Here is a 26,285-nt window from a genome sequence, read left to right on the forward strand (position 1 = left end):
GAACCGGCGGGGGCGGAGCCGGGCGGGAGTGGGCGGTGCTGGGTCGCGCCGGGCCTGGGGCCGAGGCGGCGCGCGGCGCTGACAGCTGAGTCGGCTCGCGGCCTCCCGCCCCCTCGGTGCCCGGCCCCGACCCTGGCCTACCTAGCCTGCCCGGGAGCCATGAGCCCCGGGCTGCTGCTGCTGCTCGGCAGCGCCGTCCTGGTCGCCTTCGGCCTCTGCTGCACCTTCGTGCACCGCGCTCGCAGCCGCTACGAGCACATCCCCGGGCCGCCGCGGCCCAGGTGAGCGGGGGGTGGGGGCGGGGGCCTGGATGGGGCGCTCGAACGGGGGGCCGGGGGACCGCGTCCAAGCCGGCGTCGGGGCGGGGGGTCCAGCCTCGCCGTTGCGCGTGGCCGCTTGGAGAGGGCGGCCGGGAGAGGGGCGCTAACTATTCTTAGTAACAAATTACTCACAGCCGCAGCAGCTGCTCGGCGCCCACCGCGCTCTGCTGGGCCCCACAAACGTGATGGCAGCGACAACCCTGTTAGGTAGGCGCTATTGTTACCCCATCGTTCAGACGAGGAGACTGAGGCGCGCAGAGGCAAAGTCACCTGCCCAAGGTCACACAGTTGGTAAGCCTAGATTTAAGCCCGGGTCAGCCTTGGCTCTAAAGTGGGCACTCTTAACTTTGAGACTCGGAACGGGGTCACCCCACCCGGATTGCAACACACTCTACTTTGGTCACATTCCCCTTTGTATTTCTGTCCTGGTATATCCTTTTTGTCTTCTCCTTAGTACTTCCGTTCCATCCTTGCCCCCCACCCCCACCCAACTTACCTCCCCACACACCAGAAGCTTACCTTTCTGAAGCTAAATCAAATGTGTCATTTCTCTGCTCTAAAAGCTTTCCATCACTTTAGAAGGAAATCTAATTCTAGATTGAGTCCACTCTGTGGCCAGCAAGGCCCGTGCTGAGCTCTCAGAAACCACTTTGTACTGTTCTCATCCCCCCCCCTTGCTTGCTCACTGCTGCGCCCCGTCTTTCTGCAACCCCCCTCCTGCAGCTCCAGGGTCTTGCTGTTCCCCATCTACCCTCTGTAAAGCCCACATAGCCCCCAACTCCTAAGGGGCCATCACCCCTGAAGTTACCTTCTGTTCACTTGTTGACTGTCTGTTCACCTGTTGACTGTGTCTGTCTCCCCCCTTTAGAATGTGAGCCCCGGGAGGGCAGGGATGCTGTGTGTTCCCTCGTGTATCCCCAGCACCTGGCACATTACAGATGCTCAATAAATATTTGTTGAATGAATGAATAAACAATGGTATTAGACACACTTTTTAAAATCTCAGGACATGAACATTCTGGAAGGTGCCCACCTCCAGCCCAAACCAGATGACCTGGCATTGGAAGCCTGAATCCCTGTTTGGTGGATTTGGGAAAGATCTCTGTGGCTGTTGACGCAGGGAGGCAATTGTTCTCCCTGCTGGCTCCCTGTCTTCCCAGGTGCCCTAGCCCACCTTGGGGTCTTCCTTTTCCCATGCTTAGCAGCCCTGTCTTCCACACCACCTAGATGGTTCTTCCCCTCACCTTCCAGGCTTGGATTCAATGCTAACTCCTCAGGGAGGTCCCACCTGCTTCCATGCCCGAATATATCATGTTCATTTTGTAAACTCTGTATCATTGTAAGAGTTGGGTAATTATTTGTGCAACCTCTTGTTAAGTGTCTGTCTTTCCCATAGGCCTGTGTCTGTCTTGTTCACTGCTATGTCCCTGACATCTGGCACGTGCATAGTAGACACTCGATAAACAGTGATTCAAAGTGGATGGTGGAAATCACCTACCAGCTCTGTTAGGTACACTGTCACCCTTCCAACTTTTCAAATCAGCCATTAACAGCTTGGGGTTGAATGAGCTTTGTGCTCATTCTGCTGGGTCTCATCATGACTTGGTCTTCTTGTAAACCCACGTGCATCAAGCACTGCAGACCTGGTCTAGTCTCTTTGTCTTGAGAAGGCAGACCTTAAATCAAGCCCCTTTCTGCCCCTCGCCCATCTCTTTTTTTAAAGTTGCATTTTAAAAATAAAATTATGCCATAAAATTTACCCTTTTAAAGTGTACAATCAGTGCTTTTTAGTATAGTGACAGAGTTGTTCAATCTTAACTGCTGGTTCCAGAACATTTCCATCACTCCAAATAGAAACCCAGTACCCATTAGTTGTCACTCATCTCCCCCTATTCCTCACCTCCCCCCCAGCCCTAGGCAACCACTAATCTGTTTTCTGTCTCTAGATTTGTCAGTTTTGCACATTACATATAAATGGAATCATACAATATGTGGCCTTTTGTGGCTGGCTTCTTTCACTGAGCATCATGTTTTCCAGGTTTATCATGTAGTAGTATGTGTCTGTATTTCTTTCCTTTTATGCCTGCATTCTCCCCCAAATCCTACACTGCAGAATCTACGTGTGACCTACAGGTGCATGTGGGTGGGTGGAGGAGTGGGAGGAGGTTAATTATATAATACTTAATTATATAATTAAATATAATTATAGTTGGGCTCTTTATTCTAAGGAGGTGAACTGAACGATGCATATGCAGAAAGATTTGGGATTAACAGTTGTTTGGTGGTCACATATAAAACTGCACTAAATGAAAGTTCTGGAACCTCTTCTAGCACAGATCAGATGCTTTGGTATTCAAAGCCTGGATCCTCAAATCATGATTGGCAACACCATGGTTGGCAAAGAAGTGTACATACCGAATCTCTAGTAGTAACATTTGCCCCTTGGTGCTTCCAGGCTTTGCCAACTTTCAGGCAAGGATCCCTCTGCCTTACAAGGGGCAGCTGCTGTGCTCCCCCTGCCCCCACCCATCCTCCTCCTTATTCATGAGGAGTCACCAGGATGCCCTCTCCTCCAGGATGTCCTCCTGGAGTTCCCCACAAACAACATCCTACTGCAACCATCCATGTAGCAGCTGAAAACTCAGACCCCACGTTTGGATCCCACACAAACACTTGTGGTTTCTTCATTTTTCTCTCACTGCTCTCAGCTTCCTCATCAGCCCCCACTCTCCTGGTAGCGTGGGATGAATGTAAACTTGACAACAAAAAAGTCTCTCTCTTCCAGTTTTTATTTATTTTGGAATAAGTTTCTCAAGTGGGCTCCTGGGTGGCCCGGGCTCCCTCCTCTCATTCCTACTTGCCAGGTTGCCCGAGGTGGGGTCTGTTCAACAAATTGCCCATTGGCTCCTGGCGATGGTGGCGACCCCTTCCTGGGTCCGTTGGGTGGCGCATCCAAAGGACTTTGGGTACCCAGCTGAGCACTCACCACCCCATTCCACTGGCACGAGGCACAGTCATGACCCCTTACCCTCATTCCTGGCAGTGACCCACACCTCAGCCGTCGTGTGGGCTCCCTTCCTCCCTGTGGCTGCTCACAGTGGGCTCTCCAGATGACCTCACCTTCTTTACCATCCAAGACTTTCTCTGCCCTCAAGAAACCTTGGATTGCCACTGTGCCAACCACAGTGTTATAGGAAACGGCTCGTACTACGGACGGGGCAGGGGAGGGGGATTTTCACCCTCCTCTCTCTCCCTGGGCTGCTCCGCCATATCCAGTCTGCCAACAGGGGCTTGTTTCTGTCAGCCCCCCAGCCCAGTCCCAGTAGTCTACGGTCTGGGAATTCTACCATCCCTTACCTGTTCACTTCTGACACCTGGTCTTCCCGCGCTGCCTTTGCCTCCCCAGCGCCCCCTGCAGGAACTGGAAGGAATGGGTTTTAGTTCCTTTTCCTGCCTGGCCGTGGGGACCGCGCGCCACTCTGTCCCCTGGGCTTTCTTGAAGTGTCACTCACGTTCTTCCCCAAATAGTAGCGGGCCCCAGTGTTTATGGTGGGGGCTCTCAGACAGGCCTGGGAGGGTGAGGAGGGTCTAGACTGTGTTCTCACTCAGGTGATTCAAAACAGAACATTCTCCCAAAACGTGCGGCAATGGGGAGTCACCACGGATACTAGATTATTCTGGAAATACAGCCAGTCATGTGTGATGTCCACGGTCCATCTTTCTGCAGGTGGAGCAGTGTAAGTTCAAGGCCGCTCACCCCGAGTGGGCTTCGGCTGCCCGGCAGCCACACTGCACTTCCTCTTGCGTTTGCCCGCCCACTCCCCAAGTGTTCTTGCTTCTCTTCAGTCCCTGCCACCTCCCCCTCCATCCCCACTCTCAGCCTTTATTCTTGCCTCCTACTTCCCAGAGTAAATGGAACAGCCTGGGAGAACTTCCTTCCAGGGCTGTAGGGCCACAGCTGCCCCCTTCCCTGCACTGGGACCGCAGTGCTTGCGGCCAAGGAGAGCCGTCCCCTTAGTTCAGCAGCTCTGGCCCCAGCAGTGCGCCCTCCTCCTCTGCCATCAGTTTTCCTTGTCTCCTGCATCATTCCCATTTTTATATAACACACTGTAAAAAAACCAAAAAACAAAAAACACCCGTCTCTTCCCTTCCCATTCCCTCCAACTGCCGCCCCCTGGCTCTGCACCCCCTCAGCAGCCCCCTGAGAAGCCTGCCTATCTTTGGGCCCCCATTCCTCCTTCCCCTCCTCTCTTGGGCCCACCACCCCATCGGGCTCTGTCACCCACCTCTCCACCCACCCTGCTTTGGCCAAGGTCCCAGTGACCTCCCTGCAGCCCCATGCACCAGAGCGCTTCAGTCCCGGTCTTGCCTGGCCCCAGGGCAGCCTGGAGGAGTGCCTGTCCCTCCCCTGTCCTGCTCTCGCTGCAGGCGTCCCACTCCACTCCCCGCTGCTCACCTCCGGCCTCCCCAGCCTCTCCTGCTCAGTCTCCCTGGCTGGTGGTCCCTTTGCTGCCTGACCTCCTGGCTCAGTCCCTGGGTCTCTTCTCTGTCTACACTCACCCCTTGTGGTCTGTAAGTACTGCCTCTCTGCTGAGGACTGTCACATTCACATCTCTAGCCTGACTTCAAGTGTGTACTCCCCTGCTTCCCTTAGTAGCTTTCCTCTGCAAGCCTGACAGGTTCAAAGCCAAATTCCTAAATCAATCCACTTGTCTCTGGTCGGTCCGCAGAGGCTGATCCTGAGTCAAGAATGGAAATATAAATGGTTTATGGGGGGTGATCCCTGGGGGGAGTTGGGGACTGGATAGAGAGAGGAGGTCAGAAAGCCAATAAAGCAAGTTACCTCTGGGAACAACTGAGGTGCAACCTCCCAGGGAGCTCCGAGAGCTGACCCCCACCCAGGTGGAGGGTGCAGGGTCATTGGTGGAGGCTGCTCTGGGGGTGTTGAGCTGGAACTTCTGGCCCACCCTTCCTGCAGGCAGAGCCAGGAACCCCAGGCAGAGCCTCCGTGCTGCCCCTCAAATACTGCCTGCGTGGACAAGGGCAGAGGTGGGGTCTGCTGTCCCCCACCAGCTCCTTCTCAGTCCTCCTCACCTTAGTAAATGGCAGCCCCATTCATCCTTCCAACACGCAGCCCAGGAGACTTGAGTCAGCCTTGGACACCACTCTCACACCGACACACCCAGCAAGTCCGCTTGGCTCCTCCTGCAATGTACACTAGAAACCAGGCTTCTTGACTGCACTGGTCTGAGCCTTAACCCCTTTCACAGCCCCTCGCTGGTGCCCCTGCCTCCATTCCTGCCCCCCACCCATCCCATTTACTCTCAGCACAGCAGCTGTGAGAGCAAGCCATTGAAAACCCATCAGACCCTGTCTCTGCTCTGCTCAAAACCCTCCAGTGTCCCCCATTTCAGGGTCAAAGCAGAAGTTTTGACAATAGTCCACAAGGCTACTGGTGATCTACCCCCTACCTCGGGGAACCTATCCTGTACCACATCTCCCTCAAACACTCTACTCCGGCCTCAACACCTGCTCCCTGTTCCTTGAACTTACCAAGCACATTCCTACCTCGGGACCTTTGCACCTGCTATTCCCTTTGCCGGGAATGCTCTTCCCCCAGATACCTGGGCAGCCAAGTCCTTCACTTACGGCAGCTCACATGTTAACTTCTTAGAGGGACATTTCCTGACCTGCCTGTAGAAAATGGCAACCCCCCTCCTATCCCCACCTCTGATTACCTTCCCCTCTGCTTTTTCTCCCATCGCTCTCCGACTTAATATTTACTTACCTATTTGTTTATTTGCTCTCTATCTCCCTCCTGGAGTTCTCTGACCCAGAAAACCCCACCTGCAGTTTTGTCACCCATTCTAGATGGTGTAGTCAGTGAGCTTGTCTGAAATAAGTCATGCAGGGGATAGGACATACCTTAAAACGTGCCACAACGTGACGCCAGACAGACTTGTTCACATTCTGATGATCACACCAGACTTACACACACACACTTACACACACTTAACTTACACAGACTTAGCATCACAAAACAGTCCCCTCGTGAGAAGGACTTTGGGGTGACCTGGTCCCAGCCGTGCAGTGGTGGGCAGATGACCATCTCTCCGGCCTCTGCTGCCCCACCTATAAGACAGGTTAACAACATACCTACCTCCAGGCGGTGGGGGAGGTCAGATGGAATGAGGCGTAGAATGGTGCCCAGCATGTAGCCAGTGTTCAGTGGATGTTCCAAGGTAATTGCACACAATATTACTGTTCACCTTCCATGTGCCAGCCCCCAGCCTCTGCACCAGGGCAGTGGTCTCATCCTTCTCCATCTCCCCTCTATGGAGACTTCTGGAGCTGGCCAGACCTGGCTTTGTGTCCTGCCCGCTTTCTTACCGCGGGGTGCCCCTGAGCCAGCACCATACCTACTCATGCCTCAGTCTTCCCATCTGCAAAGTGGGCCTAATAATGCCAACCTCACGGGGTCCTGTGGGGAAGGGGGCGCTCTTTAATGGTGACTTCTGGTGATCTTAAATGTTTCCCGTTTCTTCTAGTTTCCTTCTAGGACACCTCCCCTACTTTTGGAAAAAGGATGAGGTTGGTGGCCGCGTGCTCCAAGATGTGTTTTTGGATTGGTGGGTCCTAGTTGTCATTTGTTGCCCTTACTCCGGCTCAGGTCCCTCGTAGGGCACCCCCCCCCACGTCCCAGGCCAGCACACGCACACTACCCCCTCCCCGGCCAGGTCACTGCCACCCCCAAAGTTCCTCCTCTGAGTGGAGAGGCAGAAGAGACTGGCTCAGAGACAAGTTCTGCCTTTCTCCAGCTGTGTGACCTGAGACTAGCCATCAGGAACTCTGAGCCTCAGTTTCTTCATCTGTAAGCTCAGTGTGGGGTGTGACTCGGTTAACCGTCCGTGTATGCGGTGTTTTACACTTGCCAAAGCATTTTCAAAGACACCATCTGGCTTGATTCCCAGAAAAGGAGGGTAGCAACCGTATTTCATGGATGTGGAAACTGAGCCCCAGTGGGGGGTGTGACTCAGCACTGAGTCCTGGGGTGGGACACCCTGATCCTCCTGCTGGGTGGTGATGGTGATATTCACGTCTCCCGAAGCTGACAGCCTCCTTTTGGGTCATTTTGGTTTCCAGGGCTAAGAAGTATGGCCCCGTCGTGCGGGTCAACGTCTTCCACAAAACCTCTGTCATTGTCACGAGCCCTGAATCGGTCAAGGTAGGAAGCAGAGTGGATTCCGAGGGGAGGGACTTTCCCTTCTCTAGCTGGGGGCATGAAACTCAGCCGAAGGGACTGTAGGAGAAGTGTCCCGGAGGCACCAGCATTTGGGCTGGTTTCCCAAGGATCCAGAAACGAATGGCATCTTTCTCTCTGACCACCCACCATTTGGGAGTGTGGCCCAGGCGGCGCACACACATTTAGCTCACTCACCTCTCAGCCTTGGTTCCTTCATCTTCAAGGTGGGATCATAACCCCTCTGTCCCCGGGCCATCATGAGAACAAAGATCAATTGATTTATCTCACAAATATTTATATAAACAAATATTTATTTACAAACAAAGGGGAAAAAGATACTTAAACATGCACTTCTTTATGTACTTCACGATTATTAACCCATTTAATCCGCACAGGGGTAGAGACTCTCATCAGCCCCCATGTCAGAGATGAGGAAACAGACAGGGAGCTCCAATCAGTCCATACTAGGTACAGGATGGCACCTGCCATGTGGGTACTAAGAATGGCCATCCGATCATTTACCTTGGAGTTGGCTGAACAGGGCTCAAGTCTGGTGGCTCTGCCATCACTCTGGGCCTCTGTTTCCTCATCTATAAAATAGGGATGATGCCTCTGTGACAGATGGTTGTCAGCATGAAGCTGAAATAACATGTGTGAACCACCTAGCCTGGCACACAGCAATTGCTCAATGAATGATGGTGCTTCTGTTCTCACAGTGGGAACTCAGCAGATGTGCAGGGTGATTCTTGGCGTGAGAAGGAGAAAATGCAACTTAGGGTCCATATCAGGGGAAAAGGCTGAACAACCAGGTGTCTCTAAGAAGGTGCTAAAAATAATTTTTTAAATTTAATTTCAAATGTAGACACAGTTTAAGATTTTTAAAGCATGCTGCCAAAAACCATATATGAAGAACTTCATGACGCTCAATGAGAAAAGTTAAGCCATATATGTTAATACGATGAATTGCATTGGTTGATAATATTCAAGTGTTAAAACCAACCTTGCATTCCTGGTCATGATACAATTTGCTCATCTTCTGCTAAGAATTTTTGTTTCTATATTTATTATTTTCTTATAACACCTTTGTCTGGTGTGGGGATCAGTTTAATAGACCTTGTAGGATGAGTCAGGAAAGGTCCCGTCTCCTCTGTTTTCTGAGAGAGTTTGTATGGGGTAGTGTTATTTCTTCCTTGAATGTTTGGTGGGACTCACCAGTGAAGCCATCTGAGCCTGGCATTTTTTTTTAAGGAAGTGCTTTTTGTTTTGTTTTAATTACTCACTTTCTTTAATTGATTTATGACCATTCCAACTTTCTTTTTTTCTAGGGTTTGGTAATTCTTGTCTTTCAAGGCATTTGTCCATTTTGTCTAATTGTTAAAATTATTGGTATAGAGTTGTCCGTAATATTTATTGATTAACTTTTTCATGTCTACTGGCTCTGTGATGATATCCCTTCTTTCATTCCTGCAAACAGCAATTTAGGTTTTCTCTTATTTTCTTAGTCAGGCTAGCAAAATGGTCATCAATTTTATGTATCTTTTCAAAGAACCAGCTTTTGGTTTTATGAATTTCTCCATTGTTTGTCCATTTTCTATTTTCTTGATTTCTGCTCTTTATTATTTCCTTCTCTACTCACTTTGGATTTAATTCGTTCTTGTGCAAATTTTTTAAGGTGGGAGTTTAGAGACTTGATTTTATACTTGCTTCTTTTCTAATATAAGCACTTACAGCCATATATCTCCATATATCTCCTATATCTCCAGATATCTCTGTACATCTCCACATATCTCATATATAGCACAGATGTAACATACATTTCAATATGTGCGTTTGGTTTTTATTTTCATTTGGTTCAAAACAGTTTCTAACTTCCCTTGTGATTTCCTCTTTGATTCATGGATTATTTACATGTAAGTTATTCAATTTCTAAATATTATGGTATTTCCAAATATCTTTTATTATTGATTTCTAGTTTAATTCCGTGAGGTCAGAGAAAATACTCTGCATGATTTCAATCCACCTAAACAAATTGAAGCTTGTTTTATGACCTACCATATGGTCTACCTTGGTGAATGTTTATGAGCACTTAAAAAGAATGTGTATTCGGTGATTGTTGAATGGAATGTTTTAGAAATGTCAGTTAGGAGTTGGTTGATAGTGTTAGCCGAATCTTCTAAGTCCTCATCTAATTTTCTGTATAGTTGTTCTAGCAATTACTTGGAGAGGAATGTCAAACTCTGACCACAGTCATGGGTTTTTCTTTCTTTTTTTTTTTTTTAGAGATTTTATTTATTTATTTATTTGACAGAGAGAGAGAGCAAGAGAGGGAACACAAGCAGGGGGAGTGGGAGAGGGAGAAACAGGGCTCCCGCTGAGCAGGGAGCCCAATGCGGGACTTGATCCCAGGACCCTGGGATCATGACCTGAGCTGAAGGCAGACGCTTAATGACTGAGCCACCCAGGCACCCCAATCATGGGTTTTTCTATTTCTGCTTTTGTTTCTATCAATTTTGATTCGTATATTTTGAAGTTCTATTATTAGGCGTGCACACATTTAGGATTGATATGTCTTTGTGATGAATTGACCCCTTTATCTTTAGAAATGTCCCCCTTTATCCTTGGTAATATTCCATTTCTTGAAGGACATTTTGTCTAGTATTAATGTAGCGACTCCAGCTGTCTTCTGCTTAGTGTTGAATGGTATATCTTTTGCCATCCTTTTACTTTTAACCCATTTGGGTTTTTATATTTAAAGTGGGTTTTGTATAGATAACATATAGTTGGGTGTTGCTGTTTTACAGTCTGGCAATCTCTGCCTTTTAATTGAAGGACTTAGGTTATTTATATTTAATGTAATTATTGATGTGAGGTTTAAATCTCTCTGTTCTTTGCTCTCTGTCCTATCTGTTGTTTGTCCCCCTCTCCTCCTTTCCTGCCTTCTTTTGGATGGAGTATGTTTTAGTATTCCATTTTATCTCCACCATTTGCTTATTGGCTCTCTTTCTTTCTCTCTTAGTGCTTGTCCTAGGATTTATAGTATAATCTTTACCTTATATCAGTCTATCTTCAAATAATATACTACTTCATCTCTGTCTACTTTCAAGATTTTCTCTTTATCACTGTTGTCAGAAATTTGATTATGATCTGCCTTGGTGTACTTTTCTTTTTGTTAATGCTCTGTAGGAGTCTTTGAACTTCTTGGATACGTGGGTTCCTTGAGCATATTTGCAATATTTGTAATAAATGTGTTAAAGTTCCTGTCTGCAAACTCCATCCTCTCTGTTATTTCTGGGCCTGGTTATAGGTAGCTTTTTCTGCTCTTTGGCATGTCTAGTGATTGCATGTTGGATCCTGGGCATTGTGAGTTGTGCATTGTTGAATGCTCACTTTTGTTTCATTCCTTTAAAGGGTGCTGGAATTCATTCTGGAAGACGGTAAAGTTGCCTGTGGATCAGTTTGATCCTTTCCAGGTTTGCTCTAAGGCTTTTATAGGGTTGGTCTTGGGTCAACTTGTACTCTAGAGCTAGTTTAGCCCCAGTACTAAGGAGTGACTCTTCTGGGGACTACATAAAGCCCTTATGTTTGAGATTTAACTCGGGCCAGTGGGAATTTGAACAGTTCTTGGCCTGCGTAAGCTCTGAGAATTGTTCAGCCTGTAGTTACTCAGTGATTCTCCTTTTCCTAGAAGTTTTTAACTCGGTCTTGTGTTCACTGTACGCATGCACAGGTTGGTATTCATCCAAAGATGCAGGGGATCCCTATGCAGATTTCTGCACAGGAGCTCTTTCAATGCATAGCTCCCTCCCCTCAGGTTCTCTGCCTTACAAATTCTAGCCTCCTCTGGCCTGTCTGGACTCTGATTTCTGTCTCATCAACTTGGAAAGCCTACTGGGATGTACTTGAGTTTTATCTTCTAGTGCCTTTATCCTGAAATTGTAAAAAGCTGGAGTAATCTTAGGTCGTAGGGCTCACATCTTTTTTTTTTCTTTTCCTTCTCTTAGGATTCACAATCCAGCACTTCCTGTTGTCTAGTGTCTGAAAACAGACATTTCATGCATTTTGCCTTTTTTTTTTTTTATTGCTTATGGCAAGAGGGCAAGTCCCCAGCAGTTATCCCTTAATGCACAGAGGAGTGCTGTCAGTGTGGACAACCAGAGAAGGCAGCGAAGATGCTGAGGGTGCCCCATGCACCCCTCATGTCCCCAGAACCTAGGTCACTGGGCCTTCAAAGGATCCCCATTCCCAGGGACAGCAGGCATGGGGACCCCCGACTATGGGGACACCTGATTGGAGCCTAAGTTGAGGCTGTTGTGCCTCAGTGTGGGTACTCCTGGGTTTAGGTTGGGAGGGTTGGCACAGACCTTGGACTATTTAGGGATGTTTGAGAGGGACCTGGGAGGTGGGCCTTTATTGTCATAGGGACAGGTAGTGGGTAGTAACGGAAGTTGGTTTATAAATGACAGTGGATGGGGGTGGGTTCTTAGGATATGGCTCATGATCTGAAGTCAGCCATTTTGTGGGTTTCCTTTCAGCTGAAAAATTGATATGAGAGCCCCAGGCTCAGTTCCCAGATCCCAGCAGCCCCTGGATTAATGTACAGTAGAGATATCGTCTTGCTGCTTCCCAGTGCCCACAGGGTAAAGCTCACTGTACTATAAGGCAGACCTCTGGGATCCAGCCCCCTTGCTGCCCCTCCCCACTTCTCACTCTGCCTGAAGGCAGCATGTGGCCTGGGCTTCTCCTGCCTGGATCACAGCCCTCCCTTTCCTCTGTCCCACGGCAAATTGCCTGGATTCAAATCCTATGTCCATCATTCACTGTGTGTGTGACCTTGGGCATTTTAAATCTCAGTTTCTTCATCATATGTAAGATGAGTATAAAAATAGTACCCCCAGCTTATGGCTGACTGGGCTCTAAGTGAGCTATAGGATGCGGATGTGCACCTGACATTCACGGAGCACCTGCTGTGTCTCAGTGTTCTCAGACTCTTCAGGTAGAACAAATTTACTCTTCACAGCAACCTTCCCAGGCAGGCACTGTTCTTATCCCCATCATGTGAGATGAGGAAGCTGAAGGCAGAGGAGATGAGTAACTTGCCTGTGGTCATAAAGTTAGCAAGTGGTGGAGCGAAGATGCTGAGCCTGGATCAAGCCCGCTGACTCCACAGCCTGAGCTGTTAACCCCTTGGCTATACTGGCTCAAGAGCTGTCAGCTAATGTTATTATTGCTACCATCCAGCTTGTGGTGAGGCAAGTTGATCCTTCCTCCAGGAAGCCTTCCTTGACTTCCATGCCTGGGTTGGCACTAACAATACTGAATCTGTGCCGAGTGTCTCTCCTGTGTCCCAGAAGCCCTCCCTCTGGGCTTCTCCTCTTCCCCACTCTGGTTTCAGAGCAGCACCTGCCTTTCCTCGTTCTTGCTGCTTTGGAAGGTGGTGGGTGTGCTGTGAGGTCCGTGCGTGGGCATTGAAGTGAGGATCCCCCACCGCCCCACTCCAGCTGTGTGGCCACAGGATATCACTGTGCCCCTCTGTGCCCTGCTTTCCTCATCCCCAAACAAGATGCTGTTGCTTGAAGACAGGGTTTCTGGAGGGTTAGGTGAGATTGTGCTGGGTGAAGTACTCATGCCACAGCTGGGACTCAGTTAATGGTGACTGTCGGGGCATTGTTTCACAAGAGTCCAGAAAACTGCTGAGTCCTTTGCAGCCTCTCACGGGTGCACGAGCTCATGTTGGCTTTTTGGGGATGTTTAGAAGTTCCTGATGTCCACCAAGTACAACAAGGACTCCAAGATGTACCACGCAATCCAGACTGTGTTTGGTGAGAGGTAAGGCATGAGGAGGGGCTGGGGTAGAGGCCGGGAAAGCCTCTGGCAGCAGGCAGAGGGCTGCGGGGCCCGGGGCACTGGGCATAGCGTGGAGGCCCGGGCCCAGGCTATCAGGCACACGACAGGTGCCCCATAAATGGTGGCCACTGCTATTGTCATTGTCACTGTCCTTCTCCTCTTTCCCCTCTGGATAGCAGGGGGAGGGGGAGGGGTTGCAAGGGTGGGGGACATGATCACCCCATTTCTTATTTATTTTTTATCATGGTAAAATTCACAAAAGTCCTCATTTTAACCATGTTGGAGTTACAGCTCAGTGACATTTTGTCCATTCACAATATGGTATAACCATCACCACTGTGTAGTTCCAGAACATTTCCACCATCCCAAAAGGTGACCCTGTCCCCATCAAGCCATCAGTCCCCCTTCCCTCCCTGTTGCTCACGTCAGACATTTGTCTCCCGCAGACTGTTTGGCCAAGGCTTGGTGTCCGAATGTGACTATGAGCGCTGGCATAAACAGCGCAGGATCATGGACCTGGCCTTCAGCCGCAGGTGAGTGTGTCCAAGATGGCGGGCCTTGGGAAGGGGGCTGAGTTTCACGGGAGGGGGCCTCACCCCAGCTGAAGGGTGAGAGGTGAGGGCATTAGCAGTCAGAGACAGCAAGGCAGGCTGCCAGGGACACGGGGCTGAACATCAAGGGCTGAGTGACAGTGATGAATGGGGGTGGGGGTCTCCCCTCATCACTCCTCCTCTGGGCTTTTCATTTTCCTTATTATAGTTTTCGCTTTTGGTTACATTTTATGTTTTAAATAACTTTTATTGAGGTATGGTTTCCATACCATACAATTCATCACTTACAATTGAATGGGTTTTAGTATATTCACAAGATTGTACAACTATAACCACAATCCATTTTAGAATACTTTCATCACCCCAAAAAGCAGGCACTCCCTGTTTCCCCTCAGTGGCCTCAGCACCTGGCAACCATTAATCTACTTTCTGTCTCTGGATTTTCGTATTCCAGACATTTCTTATAAATGGAATCATACAACATTTCTTTTTTTTTTTTTTTAAGATTTTATTTATTTATTTGAGAGAGAGAGAATGAGAGACAGAGAGCACGAGAGGGAAGAGGGCAGAGGGAGAAGCAGACCCCCCGCTGAGCAGGGAGCCCAATGCGGGACTCGATCCAGGGACTCCAGGATCATGACCTGAGCCGAAGGCAGTCGCTTAACCAACTGAGCCACCCAGGCGCCCCCATACAACATTTCTTTTTGTGCCTGGCTTCTTTCACTTAGCATAAGGTTTTTGAGGTTCATCCATGCCAAAGCATGTTTCAGAATTTCCTTTTTTAATTATCAAATGAAATTCCATTGTATTAGACATACCACATTTTGCTTATCCATTCATCGGTTGATAGACATTTGAATTTTTTCCAATTTCTTGGCTCTTCCAACGGATGCTGTTTCCCCAGCTCCTTGGTCAGCTTGATGGAAACGTTCAACGAGAAAGCCGAGCAGCTGGTGGAGATTCTGGAGGCCAAGGCAGATGGGCAGACCCCGGTGTCCATGCAGGACATGCTGACCTGCACCACCATGGACATCCTGGCCAAGGTGATGGGAGGCTGGTGGGCCATGGGAGCGGGGTCTGACATGGGTCAGAGGGCTGCTCTTCTCTCCCTCTTCCCTTTCCTTGCGTTCCTCCACCCTCCTCCTCGTCCTCCACACATCAACCCCTTCTCTGCATGGGGAATTTCATATCTCCTTGAATATTCAACAGAAACTTGTACGAGATGACAGCTACTAACTCATTCTCTGGGAATGGACCGTGAGAGGTGTGGGGACTGGCCTGTGTCTGGTCAGTGGCAGAAGCTGGACTGGATCTCAGGTCTCCTTGCCTCCCAGCCCAAAACCTACCTCCCCTCAGCACCTGCCCTGGGTCTGGCTTGGCTCTGCACCCTGGCAGGCTGACCAGTGGCGCAATATCCCCCGCACCTGGGTAAGGTCAGTTCAGGCGGCTGGAGTGCAGACACAGTGAAGGGTCATTGTCACCCAGTAATTCAGTGGGAGGCTGGGTATAGAAGGGACACCAAGGAAGGCTGCATTTCTGGGGAAATGCATCTTGTCAAGGAAGGAAGCCAAGGTTTGTGGAGTCGCTACTACGTGCTACGTAGTCCTCACCATGTCCCACGAGGTTGGAATCATCGTGGGTCATTGTAAGGAGTTCCATGACGCAATGCATGTAAGCTCTTAGCCCAGGGCCTGGGTCTCTAGCTGAGCAGCGCCAGGTACTGCCCTGGGTCTTCAAGTCTTCCCATTGCCCCAGGGAAGACCTCGCCCTTCTCTCTCCCCCAGGCAGCTTTTGGGATGGAAACAGGCATGCTGCTGGGTGCCCAGAAGCCTCTGTCCCGGAAGGTGAAACTCATCCTGGAGGGGATTACTGCATCGCGCAACACTCTGGCGAAGGTACTGCCCCCACACCCCTCCGGTGACCAGAGCTGGCGTTGTCCTAATTTGCTGGAGCACCTCCTCCAGTGACCTTTTTTCAGAATGGGTTTTGAGCTCTGGTTATGACTGAAGCGACTTCTGAATCAGTTAGGATTTGCATACATCACCTAACGTAGAGAATCAAAATCAAAGTGGTTTAAGTAAATTAGGAGTTAATCTTCCTCTCATGTAAAATTATCCTGAAGCTGGCAATCTAGGAGGGCTGTGCTAGGGCCACAATGTCAGATGTTCCTGGAATTTTTTTGTCTTTCTGTTCTGCTGTCTCCAGCATATCACCTCATTGTTATAAGATCGCTGCTGCAGCTCCAGCTATCACCTCCTTGTTCCAGGCATGAAGGAGGAAGAAGGGAGAGAGGTGGTACTTGAGTTGATCCTCAGATGCCCAGGGCCTCTTCCTGTTCCCTGGGACTTCAGCCTCTGAGCTTGGGATCCCCTGATGCCACCCCGTCTTTTCTGCAGTTGATTCTACCTCCCTCCCCTCTGGCTGTGGTTTCCTCCTTCCTTTCAGTCCTAGCCACCTCCATCCTTAAGGGACCCCGTCTAATTTTCTAGGCACCTTTCCCATCACATCTAGGGATTTGGTACAGGAAAGGGAAGCCAATGCTTGGGCTCAGCCTGCCATGTTGGTCAAATCTCCTTGGCTGCTTTATCTTTTCTAGATATTTCTAGAATTTTCTCGCAGTCTTCCCACCTCCCAGCTTGCCTGTGCTGCTGTGGGTTTCTAAAGTCATTTCAGAGCTGGGGGAGAGGGAGAGGTTGACCTGTGTGCTTGGTTGGTGTCCTGAGCGGGAGTTCTTATTCAGTTTATGCCAGGGAAGTGGAAGCAGGTCCAAGAGATCCGGGAGAGCATCCGCTTTCTGCGCCAGGTTGGCAAGGACTGGGTCCAGCGCCGCCGGGAGGCCCTGAAGAGGGGGGAGGACGTCCCTGCCGACATCCTTACACAGATCCTCAAAGGTTCGAGGGCTCCCATGTGGGCCTTGGGAGGGCCGGGCGGCAGGGGTGCCCCCTGTCATGGTGGCTGATCACACTTGACTCCGGGTGTCTCTATCTGGCTTCCGGGGAGAAGGTCATTTGCTTCATCGCTGGGCCGCGGGGCAAGGGAACAAGGGGTACAAGTATAGCAGGCGTCTGCTGCTGGGCCCTGAGACCCTCCTTGTCTTTCAGCTGAAGAGGGGGCCCAGGACGATGAGATCCTGCTGGACAACTTCGTCACCTTCTTCATTGCTGGTTTGTAGCTCCAGGGGTGGCCAAGGGCTCAAGGCTTTGCAGAAATGGTGGGAACCAGGCATCCCCTCAGACCTGACTCTGGGCGATTTTTCGGGTTGTCTGCGCAGAGTTCTGCTGCAGAAGTGAGGGGCTGGGATAGGGGAGCAGAAGGCCTCCCTGTGCTCGGGGAGGTCTGGGAGGTCTTCTCGGTGGCCGCTGACCTGGTGATGGAGCTGGCCACTGTGAGGGGGCGTGAAGTTGCCTTTTTGGGCTCAGGAGAGCTTGGCCATGTGAACTCAAGGCCCTACCCCCTCAGCATTTATGAGGAGACCTTCATTAGACCAGCACAAAAAGACGTGCCAGGCAACTTCATTCCTTTGCTCATCAAATTTTTTTTTTAAGATTTTACTTCTTTATTTGAGAGAGAGCACAAGCAGGGGGGAGCAGCAGAGGGAGAGGAAGAAGCAGACTCCCCACTGAGCAGGGAGCCCAGCTCGGGGCTTGATCCCAGGACCCTAGGATCATGACCCAAGCTGAAGGCAGACGCTTAACCAACTAAGCCACCCAGACACCCCAGGAGGAGCTTTTAGGGTGTAAAAACCAGATGCATGGGGACAAATGCCATTTATTGGACTACATTGGCTGGCACAGGGGATCTGTGGGTGGGCAGCCTATCTCCTTCCTATCTGGACACCCAGCTCAGTTGCAGGGGGCAGAAGTGAGGACCTGAACTGCCACCATGGGCTCAGGGTTTCGGAGGCAGCTGGGGCAGACCAGCAGCAGCCTGGTAGCCCCATGTAGAACTGCTGCTCTCCTTTCCCGCAGGCCATGAGACCTCTGCCAATCATTTGGCATTCACGGTGATGGAGCTGTCCCGCCAACCTGAGATCTTGGCAAGGTACAGAATGGGGAGACTTGGTGGGGGGGTAGTGGCTCCCCTTGAAACTGGTGAAGGGATTGTCTGATGTCTTGCACCTCCCACGGCTGAGCCTCCTCCAGTGTGTCCTGCTTCTCTTCACCCCAGGGCCTTTGCACATGCCAGTCCCTCTTCTGGAAGCTCCTCTCCCTGCTTTTCTCTTGGAGAACTCCTTGTCCAACCCTGTAGAAGCCTTCTCACACTCCTAAAGTAGCTATTCTGTGTTTTCCCCTCCTAGGCTCTTCCCAGCTCATGAATGCCTTTTTCTCCAGGGCTGGTTTGCTTTGAGTCTGTTTCAGTCATGAAACTAGAAGCTCCAAAAAAGCAGGGACCATGGCTCTTTCCCTCCCCATGCTGTGCTCAGTGCCTGGCCAGGGGCTGGCACGGAGAATTGAACAGAACTCCAGCTCAGCATTGAGGAAGGGCTTATCCTCAGCCGGCGAGACAAAGGAGGGTACCCAGGAGATGGTGTTTGAGCTGGGCCATTGGTTTCCTTAAATAGAAACAGGTTCCCTCGATGACCATTGCACAGACTGACTGCGCCAATGTGAAAGCACTCGGAAAACCCCGACAGGCGTGGGGGCGGGAGCCCCAGAGGCGGGGAAAGCCTTGATTACAGTTGTTAATCAGCAGCGTCCACGGGCAGACGTGAATGATCGCTTGCGAGTATAAGATGGTTGGTTGGGGTTTTAAATACATCTATAATACTAATATGCTCTTTATAAAAATTTGGAAAAGGCAGAAAAGTTATAATAATAATAGTAATTAATAATAATAATTCCACCCATGGTGCCCCACCCCTCGAGGCAGTTCACGATTAACTACTGAATTTCACCATGTGTTTTATCACATTGCCCCACATTATTTATTGTAAACTCTTCTTCCAAATCCACTTTTTAATATTGTGGATATATACACACACACATACATGCATAAAATTTGCCTTTTTTTTTTTTTAAGATTTTATTTATTTGACAGAGAGAGACACAGCGAGAGAGGGAACACAAGCAGGGGGAGTGGGAGAGGGAGAAAGAGGCTTCCCGTGGAGCAGGGAGCCCAATGCGGGGCTCGATCCCAGGACCCTGGGATCATGACCTGAGCCGAAGGCAGACACTTAACCGACTGAGCCACCCAGGCGCCCCTAAAATTTGCCATTTTAACCATTTTTAAGGGCATAGTTCAGTGGCATTAAGCACATTCCCATGGCTGTGCAACCACCACCACCATTTCCAGAACTTTCTCATCATTGCAATGGACATTGTCCCCAGTAAACACTAGCTTCCCAACCGCCTCAGCCCCTGGGCCCCCCTCAGAGCCCCCATTCTACTCTCTGTCTTTATGAATTTAACTCCTCTAGGGACCTCATATAGGAATCACACAGTAATTGACCTTTTTGTCTGGCTTATCTCACTTAGTATAATGTCTTTAAGTTCCATCCATGTTTTAGCAGGTGTCAAGACTTCCCTCCTTTTTAAGACTGAATAATATTCCATCATATGGTTAGGCCACGTATTTTTTTAAGATTTTATTTATTTATTTGAGAGTGAGAGTGAATGAGAGAGAGAGAAGGAGCAGGGGGAGAGGCAGAGAGAGAGGGAGAAGCAGACTGCTCACTGAGCAGGGAGCCTGACATGGGGCTCGATCCCAGGACCCCAGGATCAAGACCTGAGCCGAAGGCAGATGCTTAGACCACTGAGCCACCCAAGCGCCCCATGGAGAGACCACATTTTGTTAATCTATTCATGTGGTGATGGACACCGGGGTTGCTTCTGGCCTTCGGCTACTGTGAATAATGCTGCTATGAACTTGGGTGTACAGGTATCTACGGGACCCTACTTTCAATGTGGGGGCGTACACACCCAGAGTGGAATTGCTGGAGCATATGGTAATTCTACATTTCACGTTTTGAGGCACTGCCATCCCATTTTCCATACACACCCGCACCAGGTTCCATTCCCTCGGACAATGCACAAGGGTTCCGCTTGCTCCACAGCCTTGCTAACGCTTGGTGTGACGTTCCTCGTGTGTGTGACGTGGTCCAAATCCACTTTCGGTGCTGCATATTCTTCTAACGGTGCCCGTCTTAAGGCTTACTCAGCCGGCATCCGTGCGCTGCTCGTTGTTTCCCGCTGTGGGCTGCTGTGAGCCAGGCTGAGCCAGGCTGAGCCAGGCTGCTCGGCGCAGAGAGCTTGTTCGGTGGTGCATTTATTTTCTGCAGCTGGTTCCAAGCAGCAAGCACGGAGGGGGAATATTGTAAGGCCCCGGAACATAATTGCCAACCGCTCGGGCATCTCGGTTGCAACGTGGGTTCCTGGATGTCTTCAACAATGGGGCGGGCCATGCGTGCGTGCGTGCGACCGATGGGGTGCCCCAGGCGGCTCTCCACGCTCCCCTCCATCCCTCCTTCCTAAAACTAGTAGGGGGCGACCTGTCCTTGGGGACGAGCTTGTCTTTGTCTGCCCTGACAGGCTGCAGGTGGAGGTGGACGAGGTCATCGGTTCTAAGAGGCACCTGGACTGTGACGACCTGGGGAGACTGCAGTACCTGTCCCAGGTGTGGGGGCGGGAGAGAAGCTTCTGGGCGCTTGTGGGTGGTTCATCAAGCCAGGCTTGCCGCCCCCCTGAACTCTTTCGTACGGGTGTTCTCTAACTTCACTGCACGTGAGAATGTCCCAGGATATTAAAAAAAAAAAAAAAAACAAAAAACAACTCCCCGGACCAGCAGCCCTTGATCCTTGATCGAATGGCCAATGGCGCTGTTTGCATTTCCGGGGGAGGCCGGGCACTTCCAGGAGCCTTAAGCTGGCCACCAGGGGCCAGACTCAGCGACCCCCTCTGGTCCCAACAAAGCACAGCAGGAGGCCTGGCTTGAGCTGGGGGAGGGCTCCTCTGAGAAGGTGGTGCCCTGGTTCAGAGGGAGGCCTGGGTCCTGGTCTGGGCTCCATCATGGTGGTTCTGCACAACCCCCTTATTTTGGGCCTCAGTTTCTCCTGTGACAGGAGGGGTTGGACAAGAAGATGAGGCTAACTTGGCGGGGGTCTGGGACCTGGTCCTGGATGTGGGAGCAAAGTTGGGTCTGGGGCACGCCACTGGCATGTTCTGGGGGGATCTCCTGACTTCTCTCTTTGTCTCCCTGTGTGAATTCTGTAGGTTCTCAAAGAGTCGCTGAGGCTGTACCCGCCGGCATGGGGCACCTTTCGCCTGCTGGAGGAGGAGACCTTGATTGACGGGGTCAGAGTGCCCGGAAACACCCCGCTCCTGGTGTGTGGGGGCCCTCCCTGCCTGCCCCCAGGGTGACCAAGCTCTGAGGTCGGGACGTCCGTGGCCCTGTTGTCACCACTGGGGTCTCTCATTCAAGTTGCACTATGACACTGTGAGGTCTTTCTTCCCTTTCACACTGGTGTAAGGTTGCAGTGGATGATTCTGGAAAGGAGGCACCCTGTTTACATCTGAGGACACTGAGGCTCAGAGAGGTTAGGTCACTTTCCTGAGGTCACATACCTGGCCGGGGGCAGATACAAGATGTGCCCAGTTTCACAGCTGACCCCAGGCTGTCCAATTCCTTCTGTCTCCCCTCCACAGCCCCTTCTTCCACGGAGGGTGACTTTCCCTCCCTCCTCTCCTTTACTTGTTTCTTTCTTTCTCTCTCTCTCTCTTTTTTTTTTTTAGAGAGAGAGCACGAGAGCGTGAGCAGAGGGGTGGGGAGGGGCAGAGGCAGAGGGAGAGAAGAATCTTAAGCGGGCTCCATGCTGAGCACAGAGCCCAAGCGGGGCTCGATCTCACGACCCTGAGATCATGACCTGAGCCAAAATCAAGATTCGGACTCTCAACCGACTGAACCACCCGGGTGCCCCTACTTGTTTCTTTGTTTACACATACATTCATTTATTCCCCCATCGGGCATCCCTTCATGCACAGTGACTCCTGGAAACCCACCCCCAAACTAGAAATGTGTCACTGTCCAGCTTCCCTCCAGAAGCAATCACTGTCCTGAATTCTGTGCTTGCCATTGCCTCGCCTTTTTGTGTATGCGTGTGTGTGTGTGTGTGTATGCCCACGAGGTGATATGTCCCAGGACTGCTTTGTGACTGGAGGCCCTCGGTTCACTGCTGTATCATATTCTGCTATGTGGAGACCACCGCCCCGTTCTCAATTCTGGGTCAGTGGGCATCCGAGAGTTGCCCCGTTTCCCGCTGCTGCCACTGTTCCTGCCCGCATGACCGGTGGGCGGTGCAGACGGGGGCGGGAGGGCTGGGGTGTGGGATAGCTGAATGATCAGCTTGGTAAACTAGCACCAAAATGTTTTCCAGAGCACCTGTGCCAACCCGGACTCCCACCAACGGGGTTCCTTATCCTCCCCAACACCTAGTATGGCCCAGCTTCTTAGTTTTTGCAACCGAACAAGTGCAAGGAAGGTACTTCCCTGTGGTCTTGATTTGCACTTTCCTGGTTACTTCCTAGCGAGGCTCGCAGCCCTGTGCTACTTTTCTCCTTCTGGGCTGTCTCATCGCTCTGCAGCACTTCTTTAAAAAATCATACGTTAATCCTTTGTCAGGTATGTGGGTTGCAAATGTCGTCTTTAGGTTTGTGGATTCTCTTTGTTAAAGCGTTTTCAATGATCTGAAGTTCTTAACTTTGTCGTGTCCCTTCTCTTGTCTTAGGGAACCCCCCCGCCCCCATCCTGAGGTCAGCATTGTCGCTTACATCGTCTTCTAACAATTTCACACTTTTCTTTCGCAAGTTAAGTTTGTATCCACCTGGAGTTAACTTTGCGTATAGTGTAAGGTAGGGATCTGGTTTTGTTTCCTGGGGCTGTCAGAACAAAGCACCACAGATGCGGCGCATAGCAGTGGAAATGTACTTTCTTACAGTTCTAGAGGCTGGGGATCCAAGATCGAGGTGCTGGCAGGGTTGGGTTCTCCTGAGGCCTCTCTCCTTGGTTTGCAGATGCCACCTTCCTGCCGTGCCCTCCCAAGACCTCTTCTGCGTGTGTCTGTCCTAATCTCCTCTTCTTCTAAGGACACGAGCCAGACTGGAGTAGGGTCCACCCTAATGACCTCATTATAACTTGATTAGACTATCTTGGAATACAGTCACATTCTGAGGTTAGGACTTTAACATCAGAATTTTAGGGGGACACAGTTCAGCCCATGGCATGACCCGTTTTTATTTACAAAGGAAAGCGACATGCTTCTTTCTGGTTCTATCTGTTAGGCAGCCCCCTCCCCTATCCTGCCCCACCTGGGCTTCCCAGGACTCTGCTACACCCTCTCCAGCTTATATCCGAGTGTGTTCTTTATTCTGTTTATCTGCTCCCTTTTTTCTTATTAACACCCCTGCACCAGTACCACCTGTCTGAGTGACCGAGGTGGTGGTTTAGAATGCCCTTACGTCTGGCTGGGCAGGTGTACGGCTGTGTGGGCCGTGAGTGGGCAGACCCCGGTTCCAGTGCCAGCCCCGCTCTGGCAGGCTGGGTCATCTCTGGGCCTCAGTGCCCTCCTTGTAAGATGGGGATGATGATGCCTGATCCCTGAGTCACAGTTTACTGAGAAGAGTCAAAGAATAATGTAGTCACGTGTCTGGCAAAATTCCCTAGCACACCGTAGGTGCCCTTCGCTGGTCTCAGACACCTCTCCACCTTATGCTCCCACCCACTTTTCAGAGTCTCGTTCCAGGCCCTCCCTTCACCCTGCATGCCCTGGACTCTCAGCACAAAGAACCAGGGGCAGAGGGGGCTCAGGGAGCTCTTTTGTGCAAGAGTAATGAGGCAGAGGTTGGGACCCAGGGCCCAAGTTATGGGGGGCATGTATGGCCCATGGAGGCCAGGGGCATGGAACATTAACCCCAGTAGGGAGGTGACGTGGCATGCATTGAAAGGCTAGTGGGCCCCTGGGCTCCTCTGCCTCACCCCTCTTCAGCACCCCCCGACACCCCAGATGCAAGCCTTGTGCCAAATAACAGCTCTCAGAGATCTTGAGAAAGATGCTCTCGAAGCAGACCTGAGTTTGAATCTCAGTTTGGCCACTTACTTGCCGGCTGACTTTAGGCAAGTCACGAACCTCTCTCTGAGCCTCAGTTTTCTCATCTGTAAAATAGGGATAGTTGTAGTCCCCCCACTGCACGGGGCCAAGCATGGGATGATGCAGCAGCCAGATGCCCTTGTTGGCACACTGGGCTGTCCCCCTCCTTCCTCTTGGGCACTTTCCAGGAGCCAGTGGAGTCCCATACTGGCCCAGATGGGGGGGTGGAGTAGAGTGGGGGGTGGGCCTCCTCTGCTCCTGGTCACTCCACTGGGTGGCCGCAGCGGGTCGGGGAGGTGTGAGGGGGCTCATCTTTGGAACCGGAGACAAGTGGATCCTCTGCCCCGCAGTTCAGCACCTACGTCATGGGGCGTATGGACACGTACTTTGAGGACCCACTGACTTTCAACCCCGATCGCTTCAGCCCCAAAGCACCCAAGTAAGTCTCTCTTCAAGCTGTGCATGTGGGAGAAGGATGTCCAGTGATCTCTGCTCTGAACTGCCTATGAGCCCTGAGCCCACATAGCCTTCCAGATCACTGTGAGGGAGTTGTGATCCGCACTCTGCCCCCTTTAATGGAGACAAAATCACAGCTCAGAGAGGTTAGGTAACTTGTCCAAGGGCATGAAGCCGGAGCCACAGAGCTGGGGCTTAAAGCCAGCTCAGACTGGTTTCTGCACCCGTGCTCAGAACCCGTCCCTTGTACTGGGAAGCCCTGTGACTCGGGCCAGGGACCGCACCTCCCCCTGCTTTGACAGTCCTCTCTGAGAAATGGGAATCCTGATGGCTCCGTCTGCAGCTCGCTATGGGGGTGAATGCCTGAAAGTACAGTGAAGGGGGTTGCTGGTGGCTGGCTCCAGGGACAGGCCACCTGCATCCAGACTCTGCCCAGAACTGGACATGTGACCAGCTGAACATAGAAGTGCCATAGGATCGTGAGCTCCTTAGTTCCTCCTTCTGTGAACTGGGGATAAGAACAGCTCCTTCTGGAAGGCTCCAGAGGAGGATAACATGAGAAAATGCTGATGCAGAGCCTGACGGAGCCAGCTGTTGATGTTTTCAGTGTATGCAAGACCCAGCCCTGGTGCACAGCCATGCATCAGCGAGGGATGGGTTTGTCACCGCTGGGGTGGAGCTGTGACAGGACTGCCACCTCCTGACTCCTCTCTCCCTGCAGGCCGAGGTTCACCTACTTCCCCTTCTCTCTGGGACCGCGCTCCTGCATCGGGCAGCAGTTTGCTCAGGTAGGAGGCCACGGCTGGGGCTTCTGCCCGGAGCTGACTTCAGGGGTGGTGTCTCGTCCTGGGCCAGGAGGCATTTCGGAGCCCTGCTCTGGGACCCCTGGCTGGGGGCTGGGGGCTGGGCCAGGCAGCTGCACATTCACGCCCCGTGCCTCCTGCCCTTCCTCACTTCCGCACACAGATGGAGGTGAAGGTGGTCATGGCCAAGCTGCTGCAGAGGCTCGAGTTCCGGCTGGTGCCCGGGCAGCGTTACGGGCTGCAGGAGCAGGCCACGCTCAAGCCGCTGGACCCCGTGCTTTGTACTCTGCTGCCCCGGGGCTGGCAGCCCGCACCCCCGCCGCCCTGCTGAGCGGGCCTGGGCTGGATGGGACTCCTCGGGCAAAGGCATCACACCCACGCTCCTCTGCAAGCCCACTGCCACCCACCCTGCTCCCCTGCCCCCTTCCTCAGGGGCACCCTCCACGCTGGCTCCCAGTGGGCCCCCTGCCAACCACCACCTGCTTCACACCTCCCCCCTCCCCCCCAGAGCTCCCTGTCCACTGCTAACTCCACGCCCTTCCTGGACTGGCCCCTGCCTAACTTCCAGCTGCCGCCCAGACGTGCCGTCTCTTACCCCGGACCTCTTCGCATAGGCCACTCCCTCTGCCACACACCCTAACTCTTGCTCACTTCCTAAAACCCTCTTCAGGTGTCACCTCCTCCAGGAAGCCCTCCCTGCCACCCCCGGCCGGGCCAGGGGCCCCTCCTCTGTGCTCCCTTGGTCACCTGTGCTACCTCTAACACCACACTGACCACACTGTATTGTGAGTGTCCTTTGACGTGACCAACTGCCCTGCCAGGCTGTGAGCGCCTCATGGGCGAGGTCTGTGTATGATTCGTCTCTGAGCCCCCCTGGGCCTGGCACAGAGTCGATGCTCAATAAATATGTGTTGACTGCATGAATGAATGGCCAGACCAGGCCAGAGTACTCTGGCCTCAGTTGCTCATCTGGTAAACGAGAGCGATGTT

The 26,285-nt window shown here is 51.6% G+C and overlaps 1 protein-coding gene across 1 annotated transcript; it reads left to right on the forward strand.

Annotated features, from left to right (window-relative positions):
* Positions 1-26,285, forward strand: LOC123862504 (cholesterol 24-hydroxylase). The gene is made up of 15 exons (XM_045902035.2): positions 1-281; positions 6,869-6,949; positions 7,464-7,545; positions 13,316-13,389; positions 13,854-13,940; positions 14,863-15,001; positions 15,743-15,853; positions 16,699-16,849; positions 17,060-17,122; positions 17,927-17,999; positions 20,486-20,570; positions 21,167-21,277; positions 24,387-24,475; positions 25,214-25,280; positions 25,459-26,285. Exons 1-15 carry the CDS (start codon positions 160-162, stop codon positions 25,624-25,626), a joined length of 1,503 nt encoding a protein of 500 aa, XP_045757991.1. The 5' UTR covers positions 1-159; the 3' UTR covers positions 25,627-26,285.

The sequence above is a fragment of the Mirounga angustirostris genome, unplaced genomic scaffold (genome assembly GCF_029215605.1).
Source record: "Mirounga angustirostris isolate CCGP_5_RB_7025 unplaced genomic scaffold, mMirAng1.0.hap1 SCAF_9, whole genome shotgun sequence".
Classification (NCBI taxonomy): domain Eukaryota; kingdom Metazoa; phylum Chordata; class Mammalia; order Carnivora; family Phocidae; genus Mirounga; species Mirounga angustirostris.